At 42.6% G+C, this 15,111-nt stretch overlaps 3 protein-coding genes across 3 annotated transcripts; 1 reads left to right on the top strand and 2 right to left on the bottom strand.

The window, feature by feature from the left end:
• Positions 1–265: 265 nt before the first annotated feature.
• LOC143260481 (uncharacterized) lies at positions 266–6,002 on the bottom strand. The gene is made up of 4 exons (XM_076525968.1): positions 5,967–6,002; positions 5,562–5,682; positions 2,570–4,998; positions 266–2,518 (listed from the first exon to the last, which is right to left on the bottom strand). Exons 1-4 carry the CDS (start codon positions 6,000–6,002, stop codon positions 266–268), a joined length of 4,839 nt encoding a protein of 1,612 aa, XP_076382083.1.
• Positions 6,003–6,354: 352 nt separating this feature from the next.
• LOC143260480 (uncharacterized) lies at positions 6,355–9,083 on the bottom strand. The gene is made up of 5 exons (XM_076525967.1): positions 8,982–9,083; positions 8,723–8,927; positions 7,785–8,051; positions 7,570–7,727; positions 6,355–7,164 (listed from the first exon to the last, which is right to left on the bottom strand). Exons 1-5 carry the CDS (start codon positions 9,081–9,083, stop codon positions 6,355–6,357), a joined length of 1,542 nt encoding a protein of 513 aa, XP_076382082.1.
• A 2,401-nt stretch (positions 9,084–11,484) lies between these two features.
• On the top strand, positions 11,485–14,500 carry LOC143258744 (uridine 5'-monophosphate synthase-like). The gene is made up of 4 exons (XM_076525966.1): positions 11,485–11,620; positions 12,910–13,365; positions 13,439–13,975; positions 14,244–14,500. The coding sequence occupies exons 1-4, from the start codon at positions 11,485–11,487 to the stop codon at positions 14,498–14,500; spliced, it is 1,386 nt and encodes a 461-aa protein (XP_076382081.1).
• The last annotated feature ends 611 nt before the right edge of the window (positions 14,501–15,111 follow it).

Below are 15,111 nucleotides of genomic sequence, written 5' to 3'. Positions count from 1 at the left end.
GATACAAATCACGGATAGGATATCTATTACATAAGCAATATACTAAATAGCTTAGTCTACCACGTGGTCCAAAGATGATAAGATTTATCTTAATTCTATAGGTGTCCGGTGTATCAAATTCAACGCATCAAAATAGAGTGATAAATGAGGAACAATTAACACGGAGTTTCTCGTTCGACTGGCATGATAACACTTATTATACGCTGCACTATATGCTATAAACACTTGAATTATTTTAAGCTTATCATCTATTGAGTCTATGAACTTATGCAGTTGTTTGCGCTGCTGTCTGTGGTTGATCAAGGTCGTCGTCGACAGGCAGGATGCAAATTTTCGTAACTGGCCTCCTTAAGATGGTGTCAGACAGTTTGATGCTGACCACACGCGTATTTCCATCCTTCCCAGGGTGGAGCTCAATAATCCGTCCTGTGCGCCATCTTAATGGTGGTAAGTTGTCTTCCTTGACCACCACCAGTGTTCCTAGTCTGAATTTGGATGGGTTATCCAGTTGCCACTTATGCCTCTGCTGCAGCTGATGTAAATATTCCCCTTGCCACCTGCTCCAGAAATGCTGCAACATATACTGAAGATGCTGGTATCTGATTAGTCGATTTGGTTGGACATGTCGAACATCAGCATCTGGCAGCGATGTCATTGTACCACCAATAAGGAAGTGATTAGGTGTGAGAGGAGTGAGGTCTGATGGATCGTCATTTAAAGGACATAATGGTCGGGAGTTCATGCATGATTCAACCTGTATCAGTACTGTATATAATTCTTCAAAGGTTAAATTGGTCTCCCCAACCACTCGTTTCAAATGGTACTTTGCTGATTTCACAGCGCCTTCCCATAATCCACCGAAATGCGGTGCATTGGGCGGGATAAAGTGCCATTGAACATTTCTTGTGCTGCAGAACTCAGTCATTTGAGACTTATGATTGTCGCTGGACAATAGCGCGCCTAAACTGATTAGCTCGATTCGGGCTCCAACGAAATTTGTGCCATTGTCTGAATAAATGTGTGCGCACATTCCTCGACGCGCAAAGAAACGTCGCAGACAGTTTAAAAATGCTTGTGTAGTTAAATCAGTTGCCAGCTCGATGTGGACTGCCTTAGTTGCGAAGCATACGAAGATGCATATGTATGCCTTATGTATTACACGGCATCGCGATTTTTCTTTAATTGGAAACGGACCCGCGTAATCAACTCCGCAGGTCGTAAATGCACGAGATGGGATTATCCTGGACGCAGGTAAGTCTCCCATCGTATAACTGGCAAGTCTGGGTTTAACACGGAAGCATTGTACACATTGCCTCAATATTCCTTTCACGGTAGTTCTAAGAGAGAGTGGCCAATATCTTCGACGAATTGCTGACATCACTAGTTGACACCCCGCATGAAGTAATTGAATATGTTCATGTTTAATAATCAAACGGGTGAGTTGATGTTTCGCAGGTAGTATGATGGGGTATTTTTCGTCGTAGTTTAATTGTGCATTGGCCAAGCGTCCTCCTAGCCTGATGACACCATTTGAATCTAAAAATGGATTGAACGACCGTAATTTGCTTGTTCTTGATATGATTCTTGAAGATTCTAATAGTCTTAACTCCTTTGAAAATGCATTCCTTTGAGCCAATTTAACTAGAACTATTATTGCTTTATCTAAGTCCCGTACCGTTAAATGCTTACTACAGGCATTGTTGGTGGTTTCGTTTCTGATACTAGAATTTGACCCCTTTTTTTTCTTAACGCTATATATGAATTTCAGGCAATAGGCAGTCACCCGGATTAACCGATTGTATGACGAGTATCTGTCGAATAAATCCCAGTCACTGTTGACAGTTCCTGCTAATGCACATGGATTCTTGTGTTCCAGAGTGTCTTCACTTGCCTGATTCACAATCAGATTTTCTGATTTGGGCCACCAGTTACTATCTTTAGATAACCAAGTAGGTCCATACCACCACAACCTTGTAGATTTCAATGTTGCTGGTTGTATGCCCCGAGAAATGATATCTGCAGGGTTTTCTTCTGTGTTAATGTGAGACCAGGCATTAGTGGTTAGATGCTGAATTTCGGATACTCTGTTTGCAATGTAGGTTTTCCATCTGTCTGACGGCGCTTTAACCCATGCAAGAACAATGGTTGAATCGCACCAATAAAATTCCCTTAACGCTAGTTCTAATGCCGTTTTGACCTTATTGGCGAGTTGTGCCAGTAACACGGCCCCACATAATTCGAGTCTGGGCAACGTGATTTTTTTTAATGGGGCGACCCGACTATTAGCACACAAGAGACGAACGATGTACTGACCTCTCTCGTTTATGGACCTCAGGTAGATACATGCGCCGTAGGCCCGTTCAGAGGCATCACAGAAGCCGTGAAGCTCAAGTCCCTTTTTTGACCCAATCGCGAGTCTCGGAATGCTAATCTCATTGAGTGATGCTAATTGATGGTGAAATAGTTCCCATTCCGAATGCAAGTCTTGAGGTAGCGACTCATCCCACGAAGTTCCAAGCTGCCATCATTTTTGCAATATCATCTTTGCCCTAATTGTTGCTGGACCTACTAGCCCCAATGGATCAAAGATTTTCGAGATTTCTGATAATATCGTGCGCTTCGTTATGCGTTGTTCGGAAGAAATGGTAACTGAATAATTTAGAGTATCTTCTTGTACCATCCACAAGAGACCTAAAGTTTTTGGATCCTTGTCGAATTGAATTCTTACGTTCTTCGGACATGCGTCCTGTGTAGTTAGAATGCGTGAGTCGTTAGATGCCCATTTTCGTAACTGAAAACCAGCAGTATTCAGAATATGTGTAATATGTTGACGTAATGAATTTGTCTCCTCGATTGTATCCGTACCCGTTAGTAAATCATCTACATAAAAATCTTTCTTAATGACATGACTTGCCAGCGGAAAATTAGAAGCGTGGTCGTCGCCTAGCTGAGTAAGTGATCTCGTTGCTAGGAAAGGTGCAGAAGCAGTTCCATATGTGACTGTGTTGAGTTGAAAAACCTGAATTGGAAGCTTGTCATCAGTTCGCCACAAGATCTTTTGAAATCGTCGTTCATCTGGGGCAATATGTATTTGCCTATACATTTTTTCAATGTCTGCTGACATCACGTATTTATGCTTCCGAAATCTTAACGTGATTGCCAACAGATCATCCTGCACCGTCGGCCCTATCCTTTGGACGTCGTTCAGTGACATTCCGGTGGTCGTTTTTGCCGATCCATCGAAAACAACACGGAGTTTTGTGGTGTTGCTTGTTTGCTTAATAACCGCGTGGTGTGGAAGATAAAATCCACGGTCTTGCTTGTTGTCGTCTATGAGTTGCGTCATGTGCCCTAACTCCTCATACTCCCTCATAAAGGCCATGTATTCCCCCTTAAAACCTGGATCCTTCTTAAATTTGCGTTCCATGGCATATAAACGTTTTTCTGCCGTGAGTTTTGACTCTCCGAGACCGCTAATTTCTGATTTAAAAGGAATCCTCACCATGAACCGTCCGCTTGCATCGCGAGTAGTTGTTTCCCGAAAATACTGTTCGCACTCGTTGTTTATCGTTTTGTACGGACAGTCATTGGTTTCCTCTATGGCCCAAAACCTTTGTAACTGATTTTGTAAGTCTTCATTCGTAACGAGATGGCATGCAAGTTTTTGTTGCTTGTTATAGGGAAATGAACACATTCCTCCCGCGACTACCCAGCCTAGCTGTGTCTTTTGCATTATCGGATAGTTGGACCCAACGTTTACTTGCCCTACGCACATCAATTTCCAAAATAATCCTCCGCCGATTAGGATATCAATTTTTCTAGTTTTATAAAACTGTGGATCTGCAAGCTTTACGTTTTTCGGTACCGGAATTGCATTGGATTCCATCGATACATTTGGAAGATTTTCAGTAATTTGTGGAATGATCAAACATCGAAGCGGTGTTTTGAATGAAGTGACACACGAATGCAAATTTGTCTGGGTCCAACTATTCACAACACTTAGCTTGCGCGCTAAGCCTGAAAATGTGCCGCTAAATGATTCACGCTGCAATCGTAGTTCAGCCGACAATTCCTCTGTCATAAAATTGGACTGTGACCCTGGATCTAATAGGGCCCTACACCTGTGTTTCCTACCCTGACGGTCTTCTACGTAAACTATTGCGGTTGGTAATAAAACGTGTACTCCGTCCGAATGGAAGTGGGTACTGGTTAGGGATACGCTTGAGGCAGGTTCAGGTGCCATTGCTTTGTTTACCTGAGAGCCGAGTGCCGAAGCGTCAGCCTCAATGTGCAGAGTTGTGTGGTGTCTTTTGAAACACTTCTTGCATTGTCCAGATGAACATTCCTTAATGCTGTGTCCCGATCGCAAACAGTTAAAGCACAAATTTAATTGTTTGACCTTATCATTACGTGCCCTTTGTGACAACTTCTGGAAATGACTGCAGACGTAGAGAGGATGTTCTTCGCTGCACAAAGGGCATTCCTTTACCGCTCTGATTACATAAGATGCTACGGTTGGTGGGTGCTCGCGCTTATACCTTCCAGCCGTTTTAATTACAGTATTTGATGGTGGATGTAACCTTACTGGTTTATCAATTTCCATCCTTTCGAGATATTTGCAGTGGTTTTCCAAAAATTCTGACATTTGGTTCCACGTTGGCTTATCCGAATATTTCATCACATGCTTCTCCCATTCGCGCTTCGTAGATGCATCAAGTCTTGTTGAAAAGAGATGTATAAGAATAGAACTGCATGCAAATACTTGTTCATTCAGTGATTCTAGTGCTAGTAAGTGGTTCGTGAAATCATCTAATAAATGTCTCAAGTTCGTGTGTGAAAGTTTCGTCACGGGGGATATGTCAAACAGTGCCTTAACGTGATGCTGTATTAGTGCATTGGAGTCGTTATAACGATTTGTTAATGCCGTCCACGCTAGTACATAATTGCTGTCGGAGATGCCTAGAGATTGCACAGTTCGCGCCGCGTCATCCTTCAAAGCTGAATTTAGGTAATGGAATCTTTGAACATTCGTCAGACTCTCATTGTTATGTATGAGCGATTCAAAGGTGTCACGGAAACGAATCCAATCATTATACGCGCCATCAAATGATGGTAAATGTATCGTCGGGAGTTTGATATGGACTTGTGGATCTGCTGACCCGTGCGACGTCGATGCGTGACTCGATACAGGTGTGCTCGCGTGGTCGCGTTGTCCTTTTTCGATGCGTTCTTTAGCAGACGATATTAATTTAAAAAACATAGATTCAAAGGATTCGCGCTCTTGTGTGTGCGTGGATTCAGAAACAGACCCGTGTGCTTCTAATTCAATTTTAGATTGTATTGACTCGAATCTGTCGTATAATAGTGCAAATTTGTCTATTCGCTCTTGAAGCTCTCGCGTGGGAGAAGTACTACCCAATGATTCAAAATACGTTTTGAAGCGAGTGATTGCCGATTTGACATAACCACGTTCCATAATCAATTGTTTTAACCTTTCTTCCATATTGACAGACATTCACAGCTTGAGTCAGCACAAAGTAATTAAGAAAGATGGAGCTTACGGGATATGAGAGTACTCAAAGGATTGGTGAGTTGCTCCTCTGTCTGGGACGGCAGGTTGGGCACGATGATCCAGCTGGAGAGTTGCTTTCCTGTGTCCGACGGCAGGCTTGGCACAGTGATCTAACTGTCGTATGTTGGACAATGTGTTGTCCTCGTAGGAGTTCCAACGTCTGCGTCACAGCTTCAGCTTCTCGGATGTTGACACGTTCGTGAGGAAAACTGGTAGTGTAGATTCACGTTGAATTCACACGTTGCAAGTGATATATGTCAAATCACAAGCACGATTATACACTCCGAATACTAGTGGACGTTTTCACAGTATCCGGCTCGAAGGACCAATGTTAACAAGCGCGGGTTGAGTGTGGCTGGTGCACATCATGCTTGTATATTGAAGATGACCATACTCCAAGAGCACCTTTGGCTTCCGTCTGAGAATTCATTCTGCCCTAAATCCCCTGGCCCACCTCCCATCTTGACTCCAACCCCTACCCCTTTGGAGGCCTTCCGCAAGATGGGGATGTCCACTAGCCAATCCTAATCCCGCAAATAGCACCGCCCATTTGTTTGTTAAGACCGACCGGGCCCTGCAATTCTCCCACCCCGGTGGTCCGGCGTGGAGTGCTACCTGGGGTCCGTCCCGGGGGTGACATTTCGAGGGATTTATGGGAACGTTCACATCTGGTATCATAAACAGATAGAGCGTCAAAAATTCTACACTCGAACCTTTCCATAAAACTCCAAGAACCGAACGACGCACCATAAATCGCCTCGAATCCTAAACATAATGTTCGCTTAGTCTTCTTCTATGGGCAGCATACAAATTTTAGACGCTGGTCTCTTGAGCATTCCTCGGGTAGTGCGAATGGTGAACACTCTGCAGATACCATCCTGGCCCAGATGCAGCTCAACCAAGCGACCTAATGCCCACTTCAGGGGTGGAAGGTTTTCCTCCTTGATAAGGACCATGTCCCCGACCTTGAGAGGATTGCCGTGTCCCTGCTTCCATTTATGGCGTTGCTGGAGATTATGTAGATAGTCTCGCTGCCATCGCCGCCAAAAGTGTTGGATCGTTTGCTGTAGCAACTGAAATCGATTTAGTCTATTTTGACGAATATCAGTGAGATCGGCATGAGGTAGAGTCGTTAATGATTCTCCCACAAGGAAGTGACCAGGGGTTAATGGGTTGAGATCGGATGGATCGGAAGACAATGGATGTAGGGGACGGGAATTGAGGCAGGCTTCAATTTGCGCCAGTATCATGCACATTTCCACGAATGTGAGCCTTTGCTCCCCTATCACGCGTCTCAGATGTGTTTTTACTGACCGAACTCCCCGTTCCCATAAACCACCAAAGTATGGAGCGCGCGGTAGGATCAACTGCCACTGAATGTGGTCTTGGGCCAATGTCGTTTCGCATTTTTCATTGTGAGCACGGGATGCCAATAGCTCACCCAAATCCTTTAGTTCATTTCTCGCCCCAATGAAGTTTGTCCCATTGTCAGAGTAAATGACACGACACTTTCCTCTATGCGAGATGAATCTCCGAAAGCAATTCAAGAACGAGTCGGTGGTCAAGTCTGTTGATAATTCTAAATGAATTGCCTTTGTGGTGAAACATATAAATAAGCAAAGGTAAGCCTTTCTAATTATCCGCGAGCGCCCGCTGTCCACTATCAAAAACGGGCCGGCATAGTCTACGCCGCAGGTAATGAAAGCGCGAGTGGGGGTAACCCGATCGGCAGGTAGAATACTCATTTGGGGTTGCGCGCTAATAGGATTCGCTTTGAAACACTTTATATAACCGCGCAAAACCCTACGCGTAATCCGTCCACCAGACACAATCCAGTAATTTGCGTAAAGAGATGCGCGCTTCTGCTGGCAACCAGCGTGAAGCAGTCGCAAATGCTCGCGCCTAATTAATCACGCGGGCAATGGACCCGAATTCGGTATTAATATCGGATGCCTCCGTGCGAAGCTTATCGGAGCGTTTTGGAGGCGACCGCCCACCCTAACGATCCCGTGATCATCTAAAAAGGGATTTAAGGAAAGTATAGAATTGGATCCTTCCAGAGGGTTCCCGGCCCTCAACGTGTTTATCTCCTGGCCAAAGTGTTGCTCTTGCACGAATCGAATTACGACGCGCTCGGCCGACAAGAGTTCTCCAACTGATAGTGAGCCACGATACTCGTTATCCGTACTCTTATTCGAGCGCTGGCCCTTACGGCAAAATCTAAGAATGTAAGCTATGATTCTCAGCAACTTGCTGTAACAAGAATATTTGTCTAACAAATCCATTATTACATGGTCGCGGTTGACTGGAGTAGTTAACTGTATTATTTGGGTAGGCCGTGCTTCCGGCACTTCTATTGTTAATGAATCGGGCCCATTACTGGGCCATTCCAAAGCATTAGCTGATAACCATTGAGGACCATACCACCATAAATTGCTATTCCTCAGCGTGGATGGACTCGAACCGCGCGACAGTTGGTCTGCGGGATTGTCGGAGGAAATAACATGCGCCCAATTCCTTATTTCTGTCAATGTTTATATTTCGGAGACCCTGTTTGCGACGAAAGTCTTCCATTTGGATGGGCTATCCTTGAGCCACGCTAGCACAATTTGACTATCCGTCCAGCAATGAACTTCCATTGCTTCTATTCGTAGTGAGGCACGGACCCTTGCCACTAATCTAGCCAATAAATAAGTGCCGCATAATTCTAGGCGTGGCAGACTTATCATCTTCAAGGGTGCCACCCGAGATTTGGCACATAGTAAGCGCACGACCCACGAGCCATCCTTTGCTCGGGAGCGCAGGTATACGGCGGCCCCGTATGCCCGTTCTGACGCGTCACAAAAGCCGTGCATGGACAATTCTTCGTGCGATGATAGAGCGCGGCGCGCAATTCGCAGGGAAGAAATTTCGGCAATCTCATTCCGAAAGCTCAACCATTGGGAATGGAGGATTTGTGGTAGACTTTCTTCCCATCCAATCTGAATTTGCCACAAACTCTGCATGAACATTTTGGCCCTCACTATGACAGGGCCAATGAGTCCCAATGGGTCGAAAATTTGAGCAATTTCGGCCAATACGTAGACCATAGAAGACCTAATGTTTTGGGTTCTCGATTTAAAGATTTGAATTCTAGGCTTTGGTTATCACCGTGCGGCTGGTCAGTCAATCTGGGATCGTTGCTGGCCCATTTCCTGAGTGGAAAACCCGCTTTCGCCAGGGCTGATATTAGCGAATTTTGCAGTTCAAGCGCCTGCTTAAAGGTCTTGCATCCAGTTAGGAGATCATCAACATAAAAGTCCCTTAGAATTGTTTCGCTGGTGCGGGGTAGCAATTGCGCACAATCTTTGCCTACCTGATGCAAAACGCGAGTGGCTAAATATGATGCTGAGGCTGTTCCATAAGTTACCGTATTGAGGCAATATTCACTTATTGGCTCATCCTCCGAAAACCGCCAAAGAATGCGTTGATAGTGTCGATCTTTCTCTCTGACCAGGATTTGCCTATACATCTTAGCTACGTCCGCAGAAAGAACGATGGAATGTTTGCGAAATCTCAGCAGTATGCTGAATAATTCGTCTTGCATTGGAGGGCCTACCATTTGAGTTTCATTTAACGAAATACCCAAGGAGGTATTTGCCGAACCATCAAAAACTGAAGACATTTTCCTTATTGTTTTTATTGAGTTGAATCATGTCAGTTAATGCAGTCATCACATAAATGGAGAACGTATTTTATACGTTCTTTAATTAAGTAAAAGTTCTAATTCAAAGCTCAAATAGTGAAAAGTATTAAGGTTATTCCCATAACTAAATATAATTCAATAGATTATTGGCCGTATTAACACTTTTAATTTTTTGAGAATATACAATATTGAGAATAATTTAAAATAATATAATAAATGTTAAATGTAAAATTAAAAATAATGGAATACGCAGGCATAGAACGAAATATTAAAGTATTTGATGTTGAGAGGTATAGCTTGTGTGGATGGCAAGAAAGTAATTTCGGTTTGCACCAATAGTTTGCGTTATGTTTGCATTGTTGTGGGGACTTGTTCCCCAATCCTCAAGGTTCGATTATATCTTGGAAGACGGTCGCGTGTCGGCGCTCTCGCCCGTCGTTACGGGGAGAAATTATGCTTCGCCATCCTTCTCGCGACGTCCGTCGAGGTGTTAATACGTGAAAAAAACGCAAGGGGTTCCCAAAGGGATTTAGAACCCCGCTGTTCGAGGACCACGCCCATCGCGAAATCCGACGCATCGGTCACTATTCATAACTCTGTCCCAAGACAGGGATGCAGTAATAAGGTCGCCTTAGCAAGAGCTTCCTCTGTCTTGACAAATGCATTCCCCGAATTCACCGGCATCCCAAAGAAACTCGTTCAATGGAGCCAGCAGGTGAGCTACGCGGTGAATACTTCGACGGTAAAAGTTTACCATGCCCAAAAACAGCGGAGATTCATGATTCGTTTGGGCTTGGGAAACCGAAAAATGGTTTCTACAGACGATTTCAGGATGCGATTTGCTTAGGTTCACCCGAAGGTGATGCTCTTGCAAACGATGTAACACAACCCGAAGGTGGTTCGCGTGCTCAGCCTTCCTTTAGGAAGCGCTGAAACGTTTGACTGGCATTCTCGAGACATAAACAAAAACTCAAAAATCCCAAATAGCGTTATCACAGCCGTCTTTTCAACGTCTTCTAAAGTTATAGGAATCTGGTTGTATGCTTTATGCTAGTCTAGCGACGAAAAATACATCTTCCCGCGATGATTTGTCGAAAATTCGTGGAGATGCGAAGTAGGATACCTATCAGGAGTCGTTTGTTTATTTAGACTCCTGTAATCATCGCAGATGCACCAGGTGCCGTTCTTCTTTAAGACTATGTGTATGAGACCAGCCCAAGGACTCGAGGATTGGCGGCATATATCTGTTTCGAATAACGCTTTAAACTCGCTTTTCGCTTCGCGGAGCCTCTCTGGATTGAAGCGACGAGCCCTTTCGGAAATCGGTGGAACAGAGGTCAAGATGTAATAAAACACATCGGCGGAATTCGTCGGTGGTACTCTGGACGTACCAAAAACCGTGGGAAACTCCGAAAGAATATTCGGAAAACGGGCATTTGGTCTCACAGTGTTGACACACTGTTACAAGACCGATCTAGAGCATCCGCGAAAACGTTACGATTTCAGAGCGATCTCCGAAATTATAATATCCATCGGTGCTCGCGGGTTTTCATGCGTTAACCACGCGCGATATACGTGTGAGGAACGTGAGAGAGAGAAGAGAGTGTGAAGAAACAGTTTACTCTATAGAGTTTTAAGAGATCTTGGAGTAAGAATAATCGAACGATAAGGAAAAACGACACTGTTTAGATACGAGATTCTCGAAATTCAGCGTCGATAGCGCAACAAATGGGTTGCAGATGTGACGACGAAGAACAAGGGTTGGATCCGAAGCCTCGTTTTCCTGTGAGAACAAGAATCGTCTCGTCCCTATTGTCCGAATTGTTATTACGTACGGCGTACTAACGTTAATGTTTATAAAGCAATGAAAGCATTATTAAAGTAAATGTTAATTTGTCTCGATGGTCCTGTTCAGAAAAATTTCACGAAAACATGGGACAATAGCCTAGAGACAAAACTTAGTAACGAGTCATTTTATCATAGCGACAAATGCTAATCGTTGATTGGTGCGCGTTTCGGCCACCAAATCTGTATAAAAGACGGCACAAAAAGGAAAGGTACGAATTTGGGTATCAACTGTCTTTGCGACTGGTCACGACATTTGAAGTTCCGCAGATCTGACTCTCATCGAAACAGATCGTTGTAGTTTCGTACCAGTATTATTCACTTCTAGTGTCAATTGTCGCTATCGGTGACAATAATTAGTGATATATACATTGTAACAATTATGGCACATAGAAGGACATCGAACATACAGCGATGCTTCGATGTCTTGAGGAATCTACGAAGAGCAGAATTACCAACTAGACAATCTGGAAGGAACGGTAGCACTGGCCTCACAACGGTCCATCGTATTATAAGAGGTGCGTCAAGAATTACTGGGCTTGCGGATAGAAATATATGCAAACTTAAACGACGAAGAATAGCAATTAGATACAGAGTTATTGTCATGGATCGTGGAAAGAAGAACACGTGGCGACCGTATAACCAATAATTTCATATTAAAAAAGGCAAAGGAACTGAAAGAAAATTTGTCATCGTGTTCGCGATTTGGAGCGAGTCGTGACTAGTTACTAAAATTTAAAAAGCATCATCGCATATGCTTAGCAAACATGCACGGGCATCAGGATGTACCAGATGAGTTTGCAGTTATTTTACAAACATGTTAGAGGAAGAAAATATAAGTTTGGAAAATGTTTATAATATGGACGAAAGCGCGCTGCTATGGCATACACTTCCAACAAAGACATCGGCTGGAACGGAAGAAAGTTCTCATAGCGGACACACGATGACAAAGGAAAGGATTTCAATTGACTTATGTGTAAATGCGGCACAGGCACACATAAGATTAAACCTCTTATAATTTACGGATATAAAAGAACAAGAGTTTTGGGAGATAGCATTTCATTTCCTGCATTTTTTAAATCGGAGCCGAACCTACGAATGAACAAAACATTATTCTTAGATTGCTTTGTAAACAATTTCATCTGTAAAAAGATATCAGGAGCAAAGAAAAATATCAGGAAAAGCATTTCTGTTGGATAATTCCGAAGACCATAAAATTCCGCTACGAGAAGATGAAGACGTTAAAATTGTGTATTTACCGACCAATAAAACGTCTGTTCTTCAAGCGATGGAGCGAAGGATTATGGGGAAAACGAAAAGAATTTTCCGTCACAAACTCTTAAAACGAGTTTTAAAATATAATGGAGGGATAAATGAATTTTATTCCAATTACACGTTGAAAAATTGCACCGACATCTTAACGTCTTCCTGGATATCAATTACAAAAGGTTATATTAAAAATGCATGGAATAATCATATTAATCCTACTAACTTTCCATTCGGTCAAACCGAATAAATCTGAAACCTGATTGGTCAGACATGATAGGTGCGATCACGGGGGAACAATGCACCATGACACACGTTATAAAATATTTATTAGAATGTGACGAGGAAGAAAAAAGGAATGCAACCGAAGTACAGAAAGAACCTCGAAAATTATTTTTGTATAGCAACCGAACTAGTGAGTGACGAATCTCGTTATCTCATCCAGGGAATAAGAATGATTATTGCAATTACACCACCTCACATACAAGAAATGGCGCAGATAATAATATTACATATCATGAAGAAGGAGCAACCACATAAGTACATACCTATTCATATAACGTATCTCAGATCTGTGGTGTACCTTACACTGCTTTACCATTAGCTACTTTGATATTTGTCGATTTTATTATCCCCAGGTTAATAAAAAAAAACGAAGAAAAGGCATATGACACAAAGAAAATGATAGAAGGCCATTTTAAATTAGGAGATAATTGTGTGATCATTGAAGATGTAGTCACTAGCGGTAGCAGTATCCTAGAGACTGTAAAAACTTTAAGAAAAGAGGGTTTGAAGGTAACAGATGCTCTTGTAGTGATTGACAGAGAACAGGGTGGCAAAAAGAATATTGAAGCTAATGGTATAAACATGTGGAGTTCGTACTCGGTCACCAGTCTCTTGGCTTACCTCGTGGAAGTCGACAAGATTACACCAACGATAAGAAAAGATGTACTAAACTACTTGTCGCTATGTCAAGTTCCTGTTATCGTTAATCAAGGTAAATAACATTTTACGCTGCATCATCATTTTCTACTTCATAGAATATTAAATAGCTTCTTTCAAAGTTCCAGAATGCAGACTGAAAATACCATTTTACTGTCGCGCTAATAAGGCTACAAACGAGATTGCATCTAAAATATTTAATCTAATGGAAACAAAAGAATCTACTTTGTGCTTGGCAGCAGACTTGACCAAAGCAGACTCTATTTTACAATTAGCAAATTTGGTAAGACCACACATTGTGGTACTAAAAACGCACGAAGATATAGTAGAAGACTTCAGCTGTGATTTTATAAAGCGTTTGCAAGATTTGGCTAAGAAGCACGATTTTCTTTTAATGGAGGACCGGAAGTTCGCGGATATCGGCAACACGGTGTCTTTGCAATACCAAAAGGGTATTAACAAAATTGCGGAATGGGCAGGTATTGTTACTGTGCATGCGATAGCAGGAAAGAGCATAGTAGATGGATTAAAAAATGCGTTAGGAAATGCTAACGAACCGCGTGGTATTTTTATATTGGCGCAGATGTCCTCTAAAGGCGCGTTAACAAATGACGAGTACGTTCGGCACGCAGTGTCGATCGCACAAAATTCGAACATAGTCGCTGGTGTAACGGGCCCAATTCCCGTAACACAATCCAGGAGCTCTCATTCTCGTTCATAAACTATACATCCGCTATAATAAGATAAGATACGTATATATAAGCCACTGTATTTCGACCAGAGGATAGTCTTGATTCTAACTTCCGAACTCGCCGGACCCTTTACCAAGTGCCATTGTAATCTGTGTATAATAATTTGTGTAAAAACGAAATAAAACAAGTAGTAAGTTGGGCTACGGCTCAACTACCTTTTTTTTATTATTTCTGATCACAGTTTTACGTGACACTGGCATCGTTTGTCAGTCGAATATATTCACGAATCCAGGTCTCGTTCAGCTGGCCCCTGGAGTGAAGCTCGGCCAAAGTTCCGACAATTTCGGTCAACAGTACAATACTCCAGAATCTGTTGTAAAATCTGGAGCAGATTTAGCTGTTGTTGGTAGAGGTATCACCGAGGTAAAAGACAAGTTAGCTGCCGCGTTGGAATATAAGAAGGAACTTTGGACTGCTTACAAAAAACGATTGAAATAAAAAGTATTTTCCAATTATAAACTAGCACCATCCATGCAGCCTATCCCTTGCAAACCGTTGTTCTTCGACTTGGCCTTCAACATGGTCGACTTTCCGGATTTGAGGGAGAAATTGGGAGATCAAGCCAAGAAGGGCGGCCAGGCTGGACTCACAGGATTCGTTAAAGGTTTACGGGGCTGGGGAAATAAATAAAACAAGTCTATTTTAAGCGAAAGATACTGGATTTTTGATGTTATCGCACGTGGTGCGGTAATGCGTTTTTAGAAAGATTCTCAAATATCTCGATGAGCATCGAGTTTTCACTTATACCAACAGCAATATTGATTAAAGGAAATGAAGAAATATATTATTGATATACCCGACATATTTACTTAAAACACACCCTACGGATTTTTATATCTGTTCAAACCTATTGAAATTTACAAGCGAAGATATTACCTTAGAATTTTTCCATTTCCATCTTTTATAATGTAAGTGTCCTACAATAAAACTGAATTTTGAGGGAGAAATTTTCAATCTTTGAGGATGAATTTGGAGGGCAAGAATTTTAACAGAATCTAATTATTTACAAAGTTTCCACAGTTCGATCATTTTAGAGTTTGAGAGGTTCA

This window comes from Megalopta genalis, chromosome 13 (assembly GCF_051020955.1).
Source record: "Megalopta genalis isolate 19385.01 chromosome 13, iyMegGena1_principal, whole genome shotgun sequence".
In the NCBI taxonomy this organism is placed as follows: Eukaryota; Metazoa; Arthropoda; class Insecta; order Hymenoptera; family Halictidae; genus Megalopta; species Megalopta genalis.
Note: the sequence above shows the minus strand (reverse complement) of the source record. Positions and strands in the feature narration are given on the sequence as shown.

Coding starts and splice junctions, on each gene's coding strand:
- LOC143260480 (XM_076525967.1), bottom strand. CDS start 9,083: ATGTATAGGCAAATCCTGGTCAGAGAGAAAGATCGACACTATCAACGC. Junction 8,052..8,722: donor ATTGACTGACCAGCCGCACG/GTGATAACCAAA, acceptor ACAATCCCGCAG/ACCAACTGTCGCGCGGTTCG. Junction 7,165..7,569: donor ATGATCACGGGATCGTTAGG/GTGGGCGGTCGC, acceptor TTCACCACAAAG/GCAATTCATTTAGAATTATC.
- LOC143258744 (XM_076525966.1), top strand. CDS start 11,485: ATGGCACATAGAAGGACATCGAACATACAGCGATGCTTCGATGTCTTG. Junction 11,621..12,909: donor GGTCCATCGTATTATAAGAG/GTGCGTCAAGAA, acceptor CAACCACATAAG/TACATACCTATTCATATAAC. Junction 13,366..13,438: donor TCCTGTTATCGTTAATCAAG/GTAAATAACATT, acceptor TCAAAGTTCCAG/AATGCAGACTGAAAATACCA.
- LOC143260481 (XM_076525968.1), bottom strand. CDS start 6,002: ATGAATTCTCAGACGGAAGCCAAAGGTGCTCTTGGA. Junction 5,683..5,966: donor AAGCCAAAGGTGCTCTTGGA/GTATGGTCATCT, acceptor TACGACAGTTAG/ATCACTGTGCCAAGCCTGCC. Junction 2,519..2,569: donor TCTTTGATCCATTGGGGCTA/GTAGGTCCAGCA, acceptor AAATGATGGCAG/CTTGGAACTTCGTGGGATGA.